This window comes from Procambarus clarkii, chromosome 43, assembly GCF_040958095.1.
Source record: "Procambarus clarkii isolate CNS0578487 chromosome 43, FALCON_Pclarkii_2.0, whole genome shotgun sequence".
NCBI lineage: Eukaryota > Metazoa > Arthropoda > Malacostraca > Decapoda > Cambaridae > Procambarus > Procambarus clarkii.
The window spans coordinates 34,353,617-34,377,288 of NC_091192.1; the positions used below are offsets into that span (position 1 = coordinate 34,353,617).

Genomic DNA, 23,672 nt, shown 5'->3' on the forward strand with positions numbered 1-23,672 from the left:
CTGTACACCAGTTGCTTAGTGCTCCTGGCAGTATGGGTTCGAGTCACTTCTGGGGTGTGAGTTTTCAGTTATATATATATATATATATATATATATATATATATATATATATATATATATATATATATATATATATATATATATATATATATATATATATTTGTAGCAGTCTTTCTTGTAAACATGTGTTGTTGAATATAACCGAAAGGGTAAATTAATAATTCTAACACGAATCTTCTCAATATTTCTTGCGTTTTTCTTCACTGTCGAGGGTAATTGAAAAAATTTACTCTCCAAAATTAATTTTTTACATTTATATTTTTGGTCCGATGCCTAAAAAGCGTTTTGTAAGGCCTTCTTATATTCTCAAAGACGGGTTTACATTCAACAAATATCATGCTTATATGCATTTTGAGTGAGGTGATATGACACAAATGTTTTGGGTGAGGTGGGTATAAATTGGGTGTGAAAACATAAGAATGAAAGTAACTACAGAAGGCCCATTGGCCCATACTCAATCTTGCTGCTTCTGTTTGGGGTCTTGAAGTGGGTAAAAAACAGTTGTGTGTTAATTTGCTGTTGATTGCTGGTGTTGACGTTTTGATGTGTAGTGCCTCGCTGATGTCGAGCCGCCTGCTATCGCTGTATCTTTCGATGATTTCTGTGTTATTTGTTAGGATTTCTCTGGTGATGGTCTCGTTGTGAGAAGAGATTATATGTTTCTTAATAGAGCCCTATTGTTTGTGCATTGTTAATCGCCTGGAAAGAGATGTTGTTGTCTTGCCTATATACTGAGTTCTTTGGGGCTTACAGTCCCCAAGTGGGGATGTAAAGGCATAGACGACGCTGGTTTCCTTTCAAACGTTCTGTTTGGTGTCTGGAGAGTTTTTCATGAGTAGGTTGGCCTTTTTTTTTTAAATTCTCAATTGTATTTTCTGATTTTCGTCTGTAGGGATAACATTCCTATTAATAATGTCTTTCAGGACACTTTCCTCCGTTTCATGAGTCGTTGAAAAGAAGTTCCTGTAAAACAGTCTAATAGAGGGTACAAATGTTGTGTTAGTTGACTCTTCAGAGGTTGCATGGTGTTTCACTTTTCTTTTTATGACGTCTTCAACATAACCGTTAGAGGAGCCGTTGTTGACTAGGACCTGCCTTACCCTACAGAGTTCTTCATCGACTTGCTTCCATCCTGAGCTGTGACTGAGAGCACGGTCGTCGTAAACGTTGACAATACTCCTCTTGTATCTGTCTGGGCAGTCACTATTGGCATTGATGCACATTCCTATGTTTGTTTCCTTAGTGTAGACTGCAGTGTGGAAGTCTCCGTTCCTTTCCGTGACTGTTACATCTAGAAAGGGCAGCTTCCCATCCTTCTCCATCTAGTCAGTGAAAATTAACACAGAATTCTGCTCGAATGCCTCCTTCAGCTGCTGCAGACGTCTGACATCAGGTATTTGCATAAAAATGTCGCCAACTTACCTGCAGTATTTGGCGGGTTTCAAGTCCATGTCAACTAAGACCCTCTGCTCTATGGTACCCATGTAGAAGTTCGCAAACAGGACACCTAGGGGAGAACCCATGGCGACCCCATCTACTTGCTTATACATGTGCCTATCTGGCCTCAAGAAGGGTGCCTCTTTAGTACAAGCTTGGAGTAGTTTCCTTAGAATGTTTTCTGGTATGTCAAGAGGAGTACAAGCCAGATCACGATATACTCTGTCCATTATCATCTCTATTGTTTCGTCCACAGGTAAGTTGGTAAACAGCGACTCTACATCCAAAGAGGCTCTTATCCCTGTAGTAAGTCCGCACTTCCCGCAGTAAGTCAAAACGAATTCCTTTGGAGACTTCAGGCTGAAAGCAAAAGGTACGTAAGGAGTCAACAAGCAGTTGAGTCACTTAGCAAGTCTGTATGTGGGTATCTGGCTGATGATTGGCCGAAGTGGGTTTCCAGGCTTGTGGATCTTGACATTCCCATACGCATAACTAGGTTTGTATTCCCTGATAACCTTTGGTAGGTGGAGTATGGATTTCTTGGCATTCACAGTTTCGATCAACCTGTTTACCTCCGTTTTCAATTTGGCTGTAGTGTCCTTCGTTAACCTTTGGAATTTAGTTTGGTCAGAGAGTATGAGATTCACTTTTGCCAGATATTCGTCTTTTTTAAGAATAACGTATATTGGCGACTTGTCATCTCTCCTGACGACTATTTTCAAATTCTTACGAAGGGTCTTAGCTGCCGCTTTGAGCTCGGGGGACAGTATGGTGGTTCTGTAGTTACCTCGAATCTTTCCTTCTTATACAATAAGTTCCACTTGCAAGGTGTCTTTAGTGGTAACCTTCTTTTGCTTCTCGAGCTAGAATATTTCGTCCAATAGGACCTCTAACTCCACTTTCTGGGTCCTTACGAAACGCTTTTAGGCATGAGACCAAAAATAAAAATGTAAAAAATGAATTTTGGAGAGATAATTTTTTAATTACCTTCGACAGTGAAGAAAAACGTAAGAAATATTGAAAAAATTCGTGTTAGAATTATTATTCTTACCCTTTCAGTCATATTCAACAACATGTGTGTGTATATATATATATATATATATATATATATATATATATATATATATATATATATATATATATATATATATATATATATATATATATATATATATATATATATATATATATATATATATATATATATATATATATATATATATATGTGTGTGTGAGAATGCTGCATGAACGCGCAAGCCATATATCACTAAGAACTCTTTGACCCAGCCAGGATTCGAACCCATGCCGTCCATGTTCACCCCTAAACGTACACAGTACCGTGACCACCGCACCAATGATCGTCTATAAGGATTGGTCAGTCTTGGCGCTTATTAACTAAGCTCCCTGACTGACCAACCCCCGACGACACTCATGGATCCATTTGGGTACAGTTTTTCATCAAATTCTGGCGCATGCACGGGCCGCACTGAGTCTAACATGTGCTGACCAATCCTTATAGACGATCATTGGTGCGGTGGTCACGGTACTGTGTACGTTTAGGGGTGAACATGGACGGCATGGGTTCGAATCCTGGCCGGGTCAAAGAGTTCTTAGTGATATATATATATATATATATATATATATATATATATATATATATATATATATATATATATATATGTCGTACCTAATAGCCAGAACTCACTTCTTGGCCTACTATGCAAGGCCCGATTTGCCTAATAAGCCAAGTTTTCATGAATTAATTGTTTTTCGACTACCTAACCTACCTAACCTAACCTAACCTAACTTTTTCCGCTACCTAACCCAACCTAACCTATAAAGATAGGTTAGGTTAGGTTAGGTAGGGTTGGTTAGGTTCGGTCATATATCTACGTTAATTTTAACTCTAATAAAAAAAAATTGACCTCATTCATAATGAAATGGGTAGCTTTATCATTTCATAAGAAAAAAAATAGAGAAAATATATTAATTCAGGAAAACTTGGCTTATTAGGCAAATCGGGCCTTGCATAGTAGGCTGAAAAGTGAGTTCTGGCTACTAGGTACGACATATATATATATATATATATATATATATATATATGTCGTACCTAATAGCCAGAACGCACTTCTCAGCCTACTATGCAAGGCCCGATTTGCCTAATAAGCCAAGTTTTCATGAATTAATATATTTTCTCTATTTTTTTCTAATGAAATGATAAAGCTACCCATTTCATTATGTATGAAGTCAATTTTTTTTTACTGGAGTTAAAATTAACGTAGATATATGACCGAACCTAACCAACCCTACCTAACCTAACCTAACCTATCTTTATAGGTTAGGTTAGGTAGCCTAAAAAGTTAGGTTAGGTTGGGTTAGGTAGGTTAGGTAGTCGAAAAACAATTATTTCATGAAAACTTGGCCTATTAGGCAAATCGGGCCTTGCATAGTAGGCCGAGAAGTGCATTCTGGCTACTAGGTACGACATATATATATATATATATATATATATATATATATATATATATATATATATATATATATATATATATATATATATATATATATATATATATATATATGTCGTACCTAATAGCCAGAACGCACTTTTCAGCCTACTATTCAAGGCCCGATTTGCCTAATAAGCCAAGTTTTCATGAATTAATGTTTTTTCGTCTACCTAACCTACCTAACCTAACCTAACCTAGCTTTTTTTGGCTACCTAACCTAACCTTACCTATAAATATAGGTTAGGTTAGGTTAGGTAGGGTTGGTTAGGTTCGGTCATATATCTACGTTAATTTTAACTCCAATAAAAAAAAATTGACCTCATACATAGAGAAAAGGGTTGCTTTATCATTTCATAAGAAAAAAATTATAGTAAATATATTAATTCAGGAAAACTTGGCTTATTAGGCAAATCGGGCTATGAATAGTAGGCTGAGAAGTGAGTTCTGGCTACTAGGTACGACATATATATATATATATATATATATATATATATATATATATATATATATATATATATATATATATATATATATATATATATATATATATATATATTATTCAGGTGTCATGAAGCCAGCCTGCAGCGTAGTGGTCTACGTCCTGGACTCACAATCAACAAACCCGGGTTCAATCCCTGCCAGGACAACAACAGGGTTCGGCATGTTTCCTTTCATCTGATGTACCTGTTCACCTGGTGGTATAATAGGTGGCTGGGAGGCAGTCAACTGTTGAGGGTTGCATCCTGCAGCAGGTCAGTAGCTGGCCTGGAGGCACGATACTAAGCCTTATGCGCACGTCTCCCGTCTCCGACGACGGGAACTATTCATATATTAATATATATAACAGTCAACCCCAAAGGTAAAGTCAAATGTTGCAATAAAGTAATGCAACAAATAAAGTAATGTAATTCATAGATCACGGTTGCAATACAATAGTGTGAGGATGTCGCTCATTGCAAGATGCCGGCGATAAGAAGAGATTAAACAGGAACATTTAACTGTCGTGTTTCAGTAATTACATCCCACATGATGCCACTGAGGCTCCCACATGCTGGAAATGGACATCTCTGCAATGGTCATGAAAGCAAAATAGAAAAATCAAACAAGCGTACATATGTGACCAGCCCAAAACGTGTAGCAACCACAGCAGGAGACGGCAACAGCTCCCGCAGTGAGGGTCATTCATCACGATGCGCACCCAACGGGTCAACAAGAAGCCAACACCAGGAGTATGGCACAGTAAACAAATACTGGTCCTCTGTGAACGGGTATATGGACAAGCAGGCGTCTTCTGGCCTGTTTAAGATGAGCGCAAGCTTAAGGTGGGCCAAGTTATGTGGAAGCTGGAGACCCGCTGCCCCTCCTAGAATAAGCTGAACTGTAAGCTTACCTATTTATAATGCCTACTTACCCACTCAGTGAGAATATAATACAAAGTATTAAGAATGCAACGTTTGCAATAATGTGCATTATGAGAGAGACAGATCACACCCGGACCCCCACAAGCAGACCCGCGGGGTTCGTACACTCACACAAGTCTATGATAAGCATTTTGGTACGAAATGTTTCGTAACACTAAGGACTGGTAACAGTGGGGACTAGTAACACTGGGGACTAGTAACACTGGGGACAGGTAAAACTGGGGACTGGTAACACTGGGGACTGGTAACAGTGGGGACTAGTAACACTGGGGACTGGTAACACTGGGGACAGGTAACACTGGGGACTAGTAACACTGGGGACTGGTAACACTGGGGACTAGTAACACTGGGGACAGGTAACACTGGGGACTAGTAACACTGGGGACTAGTAACACTGGGGACAGGTAACACTGGGGACTAGTAACACTGGGGACTGGTAACACTGGGGACTGGTAACAGTAGGGACTAGTAACACTGGAGACTAGTAAAACTGGGGACTGGTAACACTGGGGACTGGGGACACTGGGGACTGGTGACACTGGGGACTAGTAGACTGGGGATTAGTAACACTGGGGACTGGGGACACTGGGGACTGGTGACACTGGGGACTAGTAGACTGGGGATTAGTAACACTGGGGACTGGTGACACTGGGGACTGGGGACACTGGGGACTGGGGACTAGTAGACTGGGGATTAGTAACACTGGGGACTGGGGACACTGGGGACTAGTAACACTGGGGACTGGGGACACTGGGGACTAGTAACACTGGGGACTGGGGACACTGGGGACTAGTAACACTGGGGACTTGTAACACTGGGGACTAGTAACACTGGGGACTGGTGACACTGGGGACTAGTAACACTGGGGACTAGTAACACTGGGGACTAAAAACACTGGAGACTAGTAACACTGGGGACTTGTAACACTGGGGACTAGTAACACTGGGGACTGGTGACACTGGGGACTAGTAACACTGGGGACTAGTAACACTGGGGACTAGTAAAATTGGGGACTAGTAACACTGGGGACTTGTAACACTGGGGACTAGTAACACTGGGGACTAGTAACACTGGGGACTAGTAACACTGGGGACTAGTAACACTGGGGACTAGTAACACTGGGGACTAAAAACACTGGAGACTAGTAACACTGGGGACTGGTGACACTGGGGACTAGTAACACTGGTGACTGGTGACACTGGGGACTAGTAACACTGGGGACTAGTAACATTGCGGACTAGTAACACTGGGGACTGGTAACACTGGGGACTGGTGACACTGGGGCCTAGTAACACTGGGGACTAGTAACATTGGGGACTAGTAACACTGGAGACTAGTAACACTGGTGACTGGTGACACTGGGGCCTAGTAACACTGGTGACTGGTGACACTGGGGCCTAGTAACACTGGGGACTAGTAACATTGGGGACTAGTAACACTGGGGACTGGTAACACTGGGGAATAGTAACACTGGTGACTGGTGACACTGGGGACTAGTAACACTGGTGACTGGTAACACTGGGGACTAGTAACACTGGGGACTGGTAACACTGGGGACTAGTAACACTGGGGACTGGTAACACTGAGGACTAGTAACACTGGGGACTAGTAACACTGGTGACTGGTAACACTTGGGACTAGTAACACTGGGGACTAGTAACACTGGTGACTGGTAACACTTGGGACTAGTAACACTGGGGACTAGTAACACTGGTGACTGGTAACACTTGGGACTAGTAACACTGGTGACTGGTAACACTTGGGACTAGTAACACTGGTGACTGGTAACACTTGGGACTAGTAACACTGGGGACTAGTAACACTGGGGACTAGTAACACTGGGGACTGGTAACACTGGGGACTAGTAACACTAGGGACTGGTAACACTGAGGACTAGTAACACTGGGGACTAGTAACACTGGGGACTAGTAACACTGGGGACTAGTAACACTGGGGACTAGTAACACTGGGGACTAGTAACACTGGGGACTAGTAACACTTGGGACTAGTAACACTTGGGACTAGTAACACTTGGGACTAGTAACACTGGGGACTGGTAACACTGGGGACTAGTAACACTGGGGACTGGTAACACTGGGGACTAGTAACACTGGGGACTAGTAACACTGGGGACTAGTAACACTGGGGACTGGTAACACTGGGGACTAGTAACACTGGGGACTGGTAACACTGGGGACTAGTAACACTGGGGACTAGTAACACTGGGGACTAGTAACACTGGGGACTAGTAACACTGGGGACTAGTAACACTGGGGACTAGTAACACTTGGGACTAGTAACATTAGGGACTAGTAACACTTGGGACTAGTAACACTGGGGACTAGTAACACTTGGGACTAGTAACACTGGGGACTAGTAACACTTGGGACTAGTAACACTTGGGACTAGTAACATTAGGGACTAGTAACACTTGGGACTAGTAACACTGGGAACTAGTAACACTAGGGACTAGTAACACTTGGGACTAGTAACACTTGGGACTAGTAACATTAGGGACTAGTAACACTTGGGACTAGTAACACTGGGACTAGTAACACTTGGGACTAGTAACACTTGGGACTAGTAACATTAGGGACTAGTAACACTTGGGACTAGTAACACTGGGGACTAGTAACACTGGGGACTAGTAACACTGGTGACTGGTAACACTGGGGACTAGTAACACTGGGGACTAGTAACACTGGGGACTAGTAACACTTGGGACTAATAACACTTGGGATTAGTAACACTTGGGACTAGTAACACTTGGGACTAGTAACATTAGGGACTAGTAACACTTGGGACTAGTAACACTGGGGACTAGTAACACTTGGGACTAGTAACACTTGGGACTAGTAACATTAGGGACTAGTAACACTTGGGACTAGTAACACTGGGGACTAGTAACACTGGGGACTAGTAACACTGGGGACTAGTAACACTGGGGACTAGTAACACTTGGGACTAGTAACACTTGGGACTAGTAACACTTGGGACTAGTAACACTGGGGACTAGTAACACTTGGGACTAGTAACACTGGGGACTAGTAAGACTGGAGACTATTAACACTTAGGACTAGTAACACTGGGGACTAGTAACACTTGGGACTAGTAACACTGGGGACTAGTAACACTGGGGACTAGTAACACTGGGGACTAGTAACAATGGGGACTAGTAACACTGGGGACTAGTAAGACTGGGGACTAGTAACACTGGGGACTAGTAAGACTGGAGACTATTAACACTTGGGACTAGTAACACTGGGGACTAGTAACACTTGGGACTAGTAACACTGGGGACTAGTAACACTTGGGACTTGTAACATTGGGGACTAGTAACACTTGGGACTAGTAACACTGGGGACTAGTAACACTGGGGACTAGTAACACTTGGGACTAGTAACACTGGGGACTAGTAACACTGGGGACTAGTAACACTGGGGACTAGTAAGACTGGAGACTATTAACACTTGGGACTAGTAACACTGGGGACTAGTAACACTGGGGACTAGTAACACTGGGGACTAAAAACACTGGAGACTAGTAACACTGGGGACTAGTATCACTTGGGACTTGTAACATTGGGGACTAGTAACACTTGGGACTAGTAACACTGGGGACTAGTAACACTTGGGACTTGTAACATTGGGGACTAGTAACATTTGGGACTAGTAACACTGGGGACTAGTAAGCTGGCTCCTACAAGGTCTAAATGTTGCTAGAAGCAAATTTCAAATAATTGTGTTTAAAAGTTCAGTATTCATAGTGCTGTCATTTAGATCTCTACGATCACCAGAAATGATACGCCGAATATTAACTTTTCTAATCGCCTAAGTATTGACTGTTGACTGACCAATTTCATATTCTCTCTAAAAACTGACCTATGTTTGTATTGAGCACAGTTCTATTTTTTCCAAAGAGAATTTGACTGAGAGATTCATCCATAACACATAATATTTATTGACAATCTTTGCCTAGGTCGAACATATTGCACGAGTGGCTGGTTCATTGCTCTTCTCAACATTTGCAAGTAGATACTGTATGTAAAAACATGACACACATTATCTATTCAGCAATGTTTCCAACACCGCCTCCACGAAATAAAAGTACGAGTAATCACGACCTCAAAATGAGATTCACACATTCATGAGGAATGACAAGATTTTATTGAGTGAAAACTCAAGGCCTTACACATCTGTACCTCCACCAGAACCAGGGTGTGACACGCCCCAGAGAACCCACCACAACCAGGGTGTGACACGACCCAGAGAACCCACCACAACCAGGGTGTGACACGCCCCAGAGAACCCACCACAACCAGGGTGTGACATGCCCCAGAGAACCCACCACAACCAGGGTGTGACACGCCCCAGAGAACCCACCACAACCAGGGTGTGACACGCCCCAGAGAACCCACCACAACCAGGGTGTGACACGCCACGGAGAACACACCAGAGCACAGAGCCACACCCTGGAGTCACACCCTGGAGCCACACCATGGAGCCACATTATAGAGCTACACCCTGGAGCCACACCCTAGAGCCACACCCTGGCGAGCCACACCCTAGAGTCACACCCTGGAGCCACACCATGGAGCCACACCATAGAGCCACACCCTAGAGCCACACCCTGGAGCCACACCCTGGAGCCACACCCTAGAGTCACACCATAGAGCCACACCCTGGAGCCACACCATAGAGCCACACCCTGGAGCCACACCCTAGAGCCACACCTTGGAGCCACACCATAGAGCCACGTCCTGGAGCCACACCCTAGAGCCACACCCTGGCGTCACACCATAGAGCCACACCCTTGAGCCACACCATGGAGCCACACCATAGAGCCACACCCTAGAGCCACACCCTGGAGCCACACCCTGGAGCCACACCCTAGAGTCACACCATAGAGCCACACCCTGGAGCCACACCATAGAGCCACACCCTGGAGCCACACCCTAGAGCCACACCTTGGAGCCACACCATAGAGCCACGTCCTGGAGCCACACCCTAGAGCCACACCCTGGCGCCACACCATAGAGCCACACCCTTGAGCCACACCCTAGAGCACTCCCTAGAGCCACACCCTGGAGCCACACCCTAGAGCCACACCCTTGAGCCACACCCTGGCGCCACACCATAGAGTCACACCCTGGAGCCACACCCTGGAGCCAAACCCTAGAGCCACACCCTGGAGCCACACCATAGAGCCACACCCTAGAGCCACACCCTAGAGTCACACCATAGAGCCACACCCTGGAGCCACACCCTAGAGCCACACCATAGAGCCACACCCTGGAGCCACACCCTGGAGCCACACCATAGAGCCACACCATGGAGCGACACCATAGAGTCACACCCAGGAGCCACACCCAGGAGCCACACCCTAGAGCCACACCCTAGAGCCACACCCTGGCGCCACACCATAGAGTCACACCCTTGAGCCACACCCTAGAGCCACACCCTGGAGCCACACTCTGGAGCCACACCCTGGAGCCACACCCTAGAGCCACACCCTGGCGCCACACCATAGAGCCACACCCTGGAGCCACACCCTGGAGCCACACCCTGGAGCCACACCCAAGAGCCACACCCAAGAGCCACACCCAAGAGCCACACCCTGGAGCCACACCCTAGAGCCACACCCTAGATACCACACCTCTGGAACCACACCCTGGTGCCACACCCTGGAGCCACACCCAAGAGCCACACCCAAGAGCCACACCCAAGAGCCACACCCAAGAGCCACACCCTGGTGCCACACCCAAGAGCCACACCCTGGTGCCACACCCTAGAGCCACACCCTGCAGCCACACCACCACACAGCTACCAAGCTACCTGTCCTTCCTTACAATACTCTTAGTGGGGCACCTCCAAGTAACACTTCACCTCACAACACCACCAAGTAACACGTCACCTCACAACACCACCAAGTAACACGTCACTTCACAACACCACCAAGTAACACGTCACCTCACAACACCACCAAGTAACACGTCACCTCACAACACCACCAAGTAACACGTCACCTCACAACACCACCAAGTAACACGTCACTTCACAACACCACCAAGTAACACGTCACTTCACAACACCACCAAGTAACACATCACCTCACAACACCACCAAGTAACACGTCACCTCACAACACCACCAAGTAACACGTCACCTCACAACACCACCAAGTAACACGTCACTTCACAACACCACCAAGTAACACCTCACAACACCACCAAGTAACACCTCACAACACCACCAAGTAACACATCACCTCACAACACCACCAAGTAACACGTCACCTCACAACACCACCAAGTAACACGTCACTTCACAACACCACCAAGTAACACCTCACAACACCACCAAGTAACACCTCACAACACCACCAAGTAACACCTCACAACACCAAGTAACACCTCACAACACCACCAAGTAACACCTCACAACACCACCAAGTAACACCTCACAACATCACCAAGTAACACCTCACAACACCACCAAGTAACACATCACCTCACAACACCACCAAGTAACACCTCACAACATCACCAAGTAACACCTCACAACACCACCAAGTAACACATCACCTCACAACACCACCAAGTAACACCTCACAACATCACCAAGTAACACCTCACAACACCACCAAGTAACACATCACCTCACAACACCACCAAGTAACACCTCACAACACCACCAAGTAACACCTCACAACACCACCAAGTAACACCTCACAACACCACCAAGTAACACCTCACAACACCACCAAGTAACACATCACAACACCACCAAGTAACACCTCACAACACCACCAAGTAACACCTCACAACACCAAGTAACACCTCACAACACCACCAAGTAACACCTCACAACACCACCAAGTAACACCTCACAACACCACCAAGTAACACCTCACAACACCACCAAGTAACACCTCACAACACCACCAAGTAACACCTCACAACACCACCAAGTAACACTTCACAACACCACCAAGTAACACCTCACAACACTACCACGTAACACCTCACAACACCACCAAGTAACACATCACAACACCACCAAGTAACACATCACAACACCACCAAGTAACACCTCACAACACCACCAAGTAACACCTCACAACATCAAGTAACACCTCACAACACCACCAAGTAACACCTCACAACACCACCAAGTAACACCTCACAACACCACCAAGTAACACATCACAACACCACCAAGTAACACCTCACAACACCACCAAGTAACACCTCACAACACCACCAAGTAACACATCACAACACCACCAAGTAACACCTCAAAACACCACCAAGTAACACCTCACAACACCACCAAGTAACACATCACAACACCAAGTAACACCTCACAACACCAAGTAACACCTCACAACACCACCAAGTAACACCTCACAACATCAAGTAACACCTCACAACACCACCAAGTAACACCTCACAACATCAAGTAACACCTCACAACACCACCAAGTAACACATCACAACACCACCAAGTAACACCTCACAACACCACCAAGTAACACCTCACAACACCAAGTAACACCTCACAACACCACCAAGTAACACCTCACAACACCGAGTAACACCTCACAACACCACCAAGTAACACCTCACAACACCACCAAGTAACACCTCACAACACCAAGTAACACCTCACAACACCACCAAGTAACACCTCACAACACCAAGTAACACCTCACAACACCACCAAGTAACACCTCACAACACCAAGTAACACCTTACAACACCACCAAGTAACACCTCACAACACCAAGTAACACCTTACAACACCACCAAGTAACACCTCACAACACCAAGTAACACCTTACAACACCACCAAGTAACACCTCACAACACCACCAAGTAACACCTCACAACACCACCAAGTAACACCTCACAACACCAAGTAACACTCACTACCAAGCGTGGTAGCCCTCACTACTTCCCTCACCCAGCCACTTGGGCTGGACGGTAGAGCGACGGTTCATGCAGGTCGGCGTTCAATCCCCGATCGTCCAAGTGGTTGGGCACCATTCCTTCCCCCCGTCCCATCCCAAATCCTTATCCTGACCCCTTCCCAGTGCTATATAGTCGTAATGGCTTCGTCCCTTATAATTTCCTCCCTCCCTCCTTCCTTCTTCGTCAGCTTAATCCAGATTATATCGTGTCATGTGACATCCTTTACCCAGGTATTACCCATCTTGCCTCACCCTCCATAGACGTATTTGTCCCAACACGGCCTCCTACAATGATGTTACTTAGAACAACTATTTTCTCTAGTTTACCAATATTATTACTTCCGTAGAAGCCTTCCTATAATAGATCTTCAAACCGAACTTAAATATTCCTAGGCCTAGTATACCAGATATATGGTATATTACGCCTAAGTTGGCGTATATTAGGTCTAGGGATGTTTGTATAGGTTAGATTAAATGAACAAATCCACAAGGGCCGTGACGAGGATTCGAACCTGCGTCCGGGAGCATCCCAGACACTGCCTTAATCGACTGAGCTACGACAGGGTAAAAAGAGTTGAAACCGAAGTTCTACTGAACTTACTAGATCCCGTAGCCTCTCCGAGGCACAAACCAGGATTTTACACAACTTCAGGTTAGATTACTTTCTTTCGTTACGTTTCCAATTTTCCTCAATGCATTTTCAACTACAGTAATTCAATAATTCAGACTCGTAAGCTATCTGAGGGTCCAAGAGTGCATCGTTAGAGTAAACAGTTGCTTTAAGTACCATCATTTTAGGAGGATAGGGATGAGTTTTGTCAGGACGCGCCCCCTCTCCCCACCCCCCTCCCCGCAGCCCTATCCCCCATGTACACCATCCCCCACCTCTCCTGTCCCACGCTGTTCCATCTGCTCCACACCCACCCATCCTCCCGTATAAGCCATCCCTTACCAAAAATTCCTAAAATTCTAACCCTCCCTGCAAGCATAATACTCCATTATCACCACAGCATGACCATCCATTCAACCTTTCCAGCAAACACAAAATATGAAAAAAACGTTAATTATGCGTTCTTACGACAGTGCAACGACGTAATAGCGTCATATCAACGTTTTTCCACGTCATATGCGTGTGTGTTTGCCGGGGGAGGGCTGGAGCAGCGGCGGGAGCCTCGCCCGGGGCTTACCTCTCCAGTCGAAGTTATTGTCGCACTCGACCGTCCTGTTCATGATCATGTAGGCGTTGAGGAGACGCAGCTTTTTGGACTTGACCAGAGACGTGCCGTTGTTGAGCCAGTCGTACGTCAACTCGTGCTTCTCGTACGATACTGTAAACAATAACAGATGTTTCACTTGTATATTATACAGGACTTGGTCAAACATCAATGTTTCACTTGTATATTATACAGGACTTGGTCAAACGTCAATGCTTCACTTGTATATTATACAGGACTTGGTCAAACATCAATGCTTCACTTGTATATTATACCGGACTTGGTCAAACATCAATGCTTCACTTGTATATTATACAGGACTTGGTCAAACATCAATGCTTCACTTGTATATTATACAGGACTTGGTCAAACATCAATGCTTCACTTGTATATTATACCGGACTTGGTCAAACATCAATGCTTCACTTGTATATTATACAGGACTTGGTCAAACATCAATGCTTCACTTGTATATTATACAGGACTTGGTCAAACATCAATGCTTCACTTGTATATTATACAGGACTTGGTCAAACATCAATGCTTCACTTGTATATTATACAGGACTTGGTCAAACATCAATGTTTCACTTGTATATTATACAGGACTTGGTCAAACGTCAATGCTTCACTTGTATATTATACAGGACTTGGTCAAACATCAATGCTTCACTTGTATATTATACCGGACTTGGCCAAACATCAATGCTTCACTTGTATATTATACAGGACTTGGCCAAACATCAATGCTTCACTTGTATATTATACAGGACTTGGTCAAACATCAATGCTTCACTTGTATATTATACAGGACTTGGTCAAACATCAATGCTTCACTTGTATATTATACAGGACTTGGTCAAACATCAATGCTTCACTGGTATATTATACAGGACTTGGTTAAACATATAAATATTTGTTATAGCGTCAGTTCAAGAATATTAATATATTCTTATACTGACACGAAGACATTCCAAATGACAAATTCAACTTCAATGTGTCAGAATATTATTTACTAGCGGAATTTTTTTCAACCCTTCAGCTGCATTTTATATCCAGCAGTAAACAGTAAAATTAAATACCTAATTTAACAGTAAAGAAAAATATTGCATTTTTCATAAAAAAAAATCGCTAATAATAACTAATTTCATTTATATGGCATTAATTTCTTTGCAAAACAAACAAAAAAATACACACAGAAATCACAATAGCGTAATATATGAAATGAACAAATCCACAAGGGCCGTGATGAGGGCTCGAACCTACACACGGAATGTTCCCCAGTGAATCGTGTGAAAATGAACACACGATTTGTTCATATTCCAAATCGTGTGATCTATATGATAATTTACCATAGTTACCGCCTCAAACCCCATTTAACATTCTTTTCAGTGACATCATTAGAGAAAACAAAAATATTAACATAAACAGATATATTTAGCAGAAGAAATTGACACAAATTTTAGATTGGAAATATTCGTAAAACATAAGCACCATAGAATAATTTGAAGCTTATGGTATATAATGACCTAAGTGATAACCAGTGCGCAATTCCATAGTCTCCTGAGACTGACTGATGCCTATTACTACTATTGTGTATAATGATATAGTATACTGTCATAATTATAATGACAGCATAATGTATAAGCTTAATGTATTTAGTTTTTGTTTTTATGTTTACATATGTGGATTCTAACAAAAAACTATGCTGTGATTATTGAAAAAATGGCGCACATGGACTTAAGGTAACGTGACGCGAATGATGCCGTAGCCAAGATGGCGAAGCAGCCTCTTAATAGCCTATCATAATACATGAAAAGGAAAACAGTTCACTAGGATCATGTATTTTCGCGGATCAGTGGTAGAAAACTGTAGCATATTACAGGAAACGGTACAAAAAAAAAAAACCCACAGGAATTAAGGACAAGGAGCTGAGATACGAGGACAAGGAGCTGGGATACGAGGACAAGGAGCTGAGATGTGAGGACAAGGAGCTGGGATACGAGGACAAAGAGCTGCGATACGAGGAAAAGGAGCTGGGATACGAGGACAAGGAGCTGGGATACGAGGACAAGGAGCTGGGATACGAAGACAAGGAGCTGGGATACGAGGACAAAGAGCTGGGATACGAGGACAAGGAGCTGGGATGTGAGGACAAGGAGCTGGGATACGAGGACAAGGAGCTGGGATACGAGGACAAGGAGTCGGGATACGAGGACAAGGAGCTGGGATACGAAGACAAGGAGCTGGGATGTGAGGACAAGGAGCTGAACAATGAGGATAATGAGCTAGGACAACACAAATGCATGTTGCATATGAAACAATTTGAAATATAAAGCTTTAAGATATAAACAATATCACAACCCCCCCAACAAACATTTAAATTAAACAAAATTATAAAGAATCACCAATTTGAAAAGAGCTTTGAAGTACTCACTACTTTCCATAGCGAAGGTGCAGGAAGGGTCATCAAATGGGAATTTATTGATATTTCCTTCACACGATAGAATAAGGTACCGCCTGTGGGAGATTAATGAGCTAACATTAGTTACTGCTATTACTTGCTAAGCACCTCTCTGTGGGCTCCATTCGTGGGCTCCACAGGCCATGAGGGGTCGCCAAGAATAAGTTAAACTCATGGGATCTATAACCAGCTTGTAGGCAGGTATGGTGCATGATGAGTAAGACTGTGTAGGAGTGGGGGCCGCTCACCGTATGGTGTAGGTGACGTTGCCTCTTCTGCCTATCTTGAGTGCGATGTTGTCTTGGGAGAGGTCGTACTTAAACTCTCCTCTCATGATGAAGTAGGTATCCGGCAGCCAGATGTCGCTCTGAAATACAGTATATACATCAGATTACCCGAGTATTTTGTTGCAATGTATTACTGGGTTACTGTATGCCCCTGTCACAACGTATCACAATGCTACTTTATGCCTTGTAGCAACGTTCCTGGTGCATAACATTGATTGATGTTCCTGCTACATATCACTGACTAATGTCAAGGGCACAAAACAGTACACTCTCTAAGAACAAACAAACACTGTGGTGAGCTGTCAGACTTACACGAGCACACAGCTGGCTCAGGTGGCACACCTACAGTCACACCACAGCTGGCTCAGGGTGTACACCTGAGCCACACCACACCCACACCGTACAACACACAGTATTGTACTGGTTTACACCCTCCCATTCACTAACCTCTTTTCACTCTACTATTTGATGAATACTAATACCACCAGTTGTACAGACGTGTTCACGAGTGTACAACATCGTAGAGTGGGTTGTACAGGAGTGCACAACTGGCCTGTTATCTTGTACAGGAGTGTGGTAGACTCACCAGGTGGTGCATGCCGCTGAGGTACAGATGGCGGCCGGCGTCGTTGTGCTGAAGGCGCGGGTCGTACCACTGCTGGTGCAGGAGCAGCTCCACCTCGTATATCTGTGGAACACACACAGTCACAGCTACACCTCGTATATCTGTGGAACACACACAGTCACAGCTCCACCTCGTATATCTGTGGAACACACACAGTCACAGCTACACCTCGTATATCTGTGGAACACACACAGTCACAGCTACACCTCGTATATCTGTGGAACACACACACAGTCACAGCTACACCTCGTATATCTGTGGAACACACACAGTAACAGCTACACCTCGTATATCTGTGGAACACACACACAGTCACAGCTCCACCTCGTATGTCTGTGGAACACACACACAGTCGCAGCTCCACCTCGTATGTCTGTGGAACACACACAGTCGCAGCTCCACCTCGTATATCTGTGGAACACACACACAGTCACAGCTACACCTCGTATATCTGTGGAACACACACAGTCACAACTCCACACCAAACAATCTCACGAGGGATTCACGACGCTGGAGTCTCAAGCCGTTGTGTTCGATTACACCTGCAAGTTGCTATCACGGTCGAGTGTGGGGAAGTGACTCCGTTCCTGCAACTGCTACTTCTCGTCCAATCATTATTTAACAAGTGGCAGAGACAAGGCAAGACGGAATATACCTCTTTATGACAGACTGAGCAGGGGGCCCACCCGGCTCAGTCTATCTTGTGTAGACTGAGCATTGTATACCCTCATTGAGTATTGTATACATACCCCCCAAGTATTGTGTACATACTAGGGGGGGGTATGGCGCTACCCAGTGATCAAGACGGTTCTCCTGCCACAGGTTCTTGTCTCAAGAACCAGCCGTGGGCTGGGAGTCTATCAATGGCGGTTCACTTACTGGAATTTATTCGGATGTGCCCTAAGGTAATTCTCAACCAAGTGCCTTGTACTGTACTAGTTTAAAATATAAATCAGGTTAATGCAAAGTCGAGATGTTTCAGTATTAACTTTACATGCACTAACTTGCTAACGTGAACACCAACGAGTATCTGGTGTGCATTACTTGTGATAGTGGGTAACGTTACCAATGAACCAGTTAACACAACAGGGTGGTAGAGTGATACTTGGCAGCCTGTATCACTAGTGAGCATGGCATGTATCACTATAGTGTCACTAGTGAGCATGGCATGTATCACTATAGTGTCACTAGTGACACTATACCTAAGGATGGGGACACACATGCACTCTTTACGCTGGACAAAACTCATGTGAAAAATCATTATGCATGTTGAGTGTAGCTGTGTGGTAGGTGGGCCTCTGTCATGGGTGGTAGGTGGGCCTCTGTCATGGGTGGTAGGTGGGCCTCTGTCATGGGTGGTAGGTGGGCCTCTGTCATGGGTGGTAGGTGGGCCTCTGTCATGGGTGGTAGGTGGGGCTCTGTCATGGGTGGTAGGTGGGCCTCTGTCATGGGTGGTAGGTGGGCCTCTGTCATGGGTGGTAGGTGGGCCTCTGTCATGGGTGGTAGGTGGGGCTCTGTCATGGGTGGTAGGTGGGCCTCTGTCATGGGTGGTAGGTGGGGCTCTGTCATGGGTGGTAGGTGGGCCTCTGTCATGGGTGGTAGGTGGGCCTCTGTCATGGGTGGTAGGTGGGCCTCTGTCATGGGTGGTAGGTGGGCCTCTGTCATGGGTGGTAGGTGGGCCTCTGTCATGGGTGGTAGGTGGGCCTCTGTCATGGGTGGTAGGTGGGCCTTTGTCATGGGTGGTAGGTGGGCCTCTGTCATGGGTGGTAGGTGGGCCTCTGTCATGGGTGGTAGGTGGGTCTCTGTCATGGGTGGTAGGTGGGCCTCTGTCATGGGTGGTAGGTGGGCCTCTGTCATGGGTGGTAGGTGGGCCTCTGTCATGGGTGGTAGGTGGGCCTCTGTCATGGGTGGTAGGTGGGCCTCTGTCATGGGTGGTAGGTGGGCCTCTGTCATGGGTGGTAGGTGGGCCTCTGTCATGGGTGGTAGGTGGGCCTCTGTCATGGGTAGTAGGTGGGCCTCTGTCATGGGTGGTAGGTGGGCCTCTGTCATGGGTGGTAGGTGGGCCTCTGTCATGGGTGGTAGGTGGGTCTCTGTCATGGGTGGTAGGTGGGCCTCTGTCATGGGTGGTAGGTGGGCCTCTGTCATGGGTGGTAGGTGGGCCTCTGTCATGGGTGGTAGGTGGGTCTCTGTCATGGGTGGTAGGTGGGTCTCTGTCATGGGTGGTAGGTGGGCCTCTGTCATGGGTGGTAGGTGGGCCTCTGTCATGGTGGTAGGTGGGCCTCTGTCATGGTGGTAGGTGGGCCTCTGTCATGCGTGGTAGGTGGGTCTCTGTCATGGGTGGTAGGTGGGCCTCTGTCATGGGTGGTAGGTGGGCCTCTGTCAGTGTTGGGGAGCGTCACGTGGCAGTGTTGGGGAGCGTCACGTGGCAGTGTTGGGGAGCGTCACGTGGCAGTGTTGGAGAGCGTCACGTGGCAGTGTTGGAGAGCGTCACGTGGCAGTGTTGGGGAGCGTCACGTGGCAGTGTTGGGGAGCGTCACGTGGCAGTGTTGGAGAGCGTCACGTGGCAGTGTTGGGGAGCGTCACGTGGCAGTGTTGGGGAGCGTCACGTGGCAGTGTTGGAGAGCGTCACGTGGCAGTGTTGGAGAGCGTCACGTGGCAGTGTTGGAGAGCGTCACGTGGCAGTGTTGGAGAGCGTCACGTGGCAGTGTTGGAGAGGGTGACGTGTGGCAACAGCTATGGTTATGGCGCCTGAGGCTGTGATGTTGCTTTAGTTCCCGCTACTCCTTCACTTCCAAGTAGCACGGGCTATGGTGACCCCATAGTAGACTTACCTGTCACAGGAGCGGGGCTGAGGATGTGACTGTTGTAGAGATAATAAAGTGGGGAAGAGGTGGGGGAGAATAGTAAGGAGGAGGGGGAGAAAGGGGGGAAGAGACCCGGGTGCAAGCGGGCACCCTTTTCTACATAAATAAATGAAAATATTTATCTATTCATGGATGGAACAGAGCGGGATGGGGTGAGGGGAAGGAATAGGAGAGGATGTGTAGAGGGAGAGGAAGAGCAGAGAGGAAGAGCAGACAGGGTCTCCTGGGCACCGCCACCTAGCATTCTTTTAAATAAAAACAGTTATCGATTCTTATGTCACATATAGGTCAAGGGCAGGAATCAATTTCCGGTAGTTGGGTTATGTTGCAAATGTGCTGGCTTGCGTGCACGTGCCGGGCAGTGCTGGGGGAACTGAGCAACACGAGACCATCGATCCCCCGACCGTCCGGGCACCGTTCCTTCCTTTCGTGTCATCTCAGCTCCACCTTCTGGCCGTGCCAAGTGGTATGTGGTCACACCGGCCAGGTGCTCGCTCCTCATCCCTACCTGACAAGACTTGTGGTGGGCTAGAGAGACTGGAGGAGGACTCACCAGGCTGGACTCATCAGGAGAGGAAAGACTCAGCAGATGGACGCTCACGTTGACCCGTAGCGGACCATCTAAGGAAGGAGAAAGACTCACGACAGTTATTACATTTATAAAGTTTCGGTTCTAATGGCTAATTTTTAAACACGTGTTTAATGGAATACATATAATGACAGATATATGGGTTATAAAAGCACACATATATGTATGCTTGTCTCAAACAGGAGAGGACAGGTTAGGCAGTGATCAGGAGGCCGTAGAAGAAGGCGCTGAAGCTCTAGTAAGTTGTGGGATATTCCACCCTATATGTCAAAATTATAATTGAAGAATCATATCAGATTCATTATCTTGAATCATAAATATACTGAATCCTATATCAGAATCATTATCTCTAATCCTACATTAGAATCCTACATCTATTGATCATACTTAAATCCTACATGTATTGATCATACTTAAATCATAGAGTCTAGATCCTATATGTCACTGCTACAAGTTTCGACAAGGAGCTATATTAATTAAAAAACTGTTGGAACATTATTTGACTTCCGGTGATGATTATCTCAAATCCATTATAAAGAATCAATTATACTACAAGTACAACCTATAATCATTGAATCCAATATATATTTATCTTATAATCTCCCTTTATCTCAATAATCTGTCTAGACAATAAAAATAACTTATTAATATTCATTGAAGGCTAACCTCCCTGAGAGAGGGAGGAGCCGCTTCGGAGAGCAAGCGCCCACTGGAGCGCCAGAGGGCAATGCGTTTGTTTACATCTAATGAGTACACGTGTGCTGTGCTTGAGACATTTTCGAAGGACAATACCGCAGAAACTAATCTTAAATCCACAGGGACAGCTCTCTAGGTACTCAGGGAGATATTGAACTATAAATTAGGACTAATTACTAATACGAGTGAAGAGAGTGGTCAGCTCACTGCATGTAAGGGCACCACCACCACAGAATCTATTCTCCATTAAATACTACTAGTGAATTAATCCAACAGCAAAGCTGCTATATTTCATCAAAATACTGTGTCTAATCTCAAGAAAAGAGATTTAATCTGGCAATGGTCAGATTGGCATCGGCACTCAAAACTGATAAGTCTTTAGTGTTTTGTAATGTGTCCAAATGAGCCAATTTTGCATGCTTTCATAACCTTAATCAATCCAATAAGTGCGATTTGTCGTTATATCGCGGGGTAATACCCAAATATCCAGTAAGAATTTGACTTAATCTTTTCAAATAACTTAATCTTTTCAATTTAATCTGAATATCATAAATATACTGAAGATACTTGAAGATATTTACAAATCTGTATATATATATAATTCATCAGCATAATTTATTAATTGCCATCATAAGTATCATCAATATATCATATTAGTTTATCATATTGCATATAATATCTTGCTTGTATAATACAATAACTTATATTACTAGTGTTTACTAGTACTGTACCAGTAATATTGTGAGGTATATTACAAGTATCTCATTATTGGCTGCAAGATCTCAGAGCTACGCTAGACTGTGTACAGTCTTGAGATCTTTAGATTATTGAACAGAACCAGTATTTACAGTCATAGTAAATTATTGTAAATTATTGTATTCATTGTATAAAATACATTGCTGATGTGTTGAAATGCCTGCAGGTAGATTGTGATTCTCCAATCAGTAACCAAGATCACCCTTAAGAGACACTATCTTCCCCCTACAGCCCATTTTCCTTCCTAGGAAAAGAGGAGCTAAATTTACAATCTAGCAAAGGACATTTGTAAAAGCTTAGAATATCAGTTTTTATTTTTACATGCTTAGTTAGAGTAATCTTTAAGTTCTAGTCCATTTATTTTTCCTCATACATTATCAATAGCATCTCCCGCACAGGAGTACCAAGGCCTGACCATGTGGTCGATATTGTCCACAGGGTTACCAACACTCTAGTTAAGGGTCAGGCACCAACTACCACCACCACTGGTAATGAACAGCGAGCTTATGTTGTTGAGAACAAGGGTATGTGAGGCTGTGCTTAACTATTAACGTTACTTGTGAATAATGAATTATTAATTGATGCAAATCATCTATGCATCAGTTATTAATTGATGCATTCGTGCGGACACAATTCAAAAGAATACACAGGCGATGAGTCACAATAACGCGGCTAAAGTATGTTGACCAGACCACACACTAGAAGGTGAAGGGACGACGACGTTTCGGTCCGTCCTGGACCATTCTCACAATCGACTTGAGAATGATCCAGGACGGTAC

At 44.9% G+C, this 23,672-nt stretch overlaps 1 protein-coding gene across 4 annotated transcripts in view; it reads right to left on the reverse strand.

The window, feature by feature from the left end:
- Positions 1-23,672, reverse strand: part of pHCl-1 (pH-sensitive chloride channel 1) — a 545,535-nt gene that overhangs the window by 109,399 nt on the left and 412,464 nt on the right. For all 4 annotated transcript variants that reach the window (XM_069300230.1, XM_069300229.1, XM_069300228.1 and 1 more), the window contains exons 4-8: positions 21,406-21,473; positions 17,950-18,051; positions 17,325-17,443; positions 17,050-17,132; positions 14,587-14,727 (exon numbers count right to left, since the gene is read on the reverse strand). In XM_069300230.1, coding sequence (XP_069156331.1) covers positions 14,587-14,727; positions 17,050-17,132; positions 17,325-17,443; positions 17,950-18,051; positions 21,406-21,473 — 513 coding nt within the window. The remainder of the gene's footprint in view (positions 1-14,586; positions 14,728-17,049; positions 17,133-17,324; positions 17,444-17,949; positions 18,052-21,405; positions 21,474-23,672) is intronic.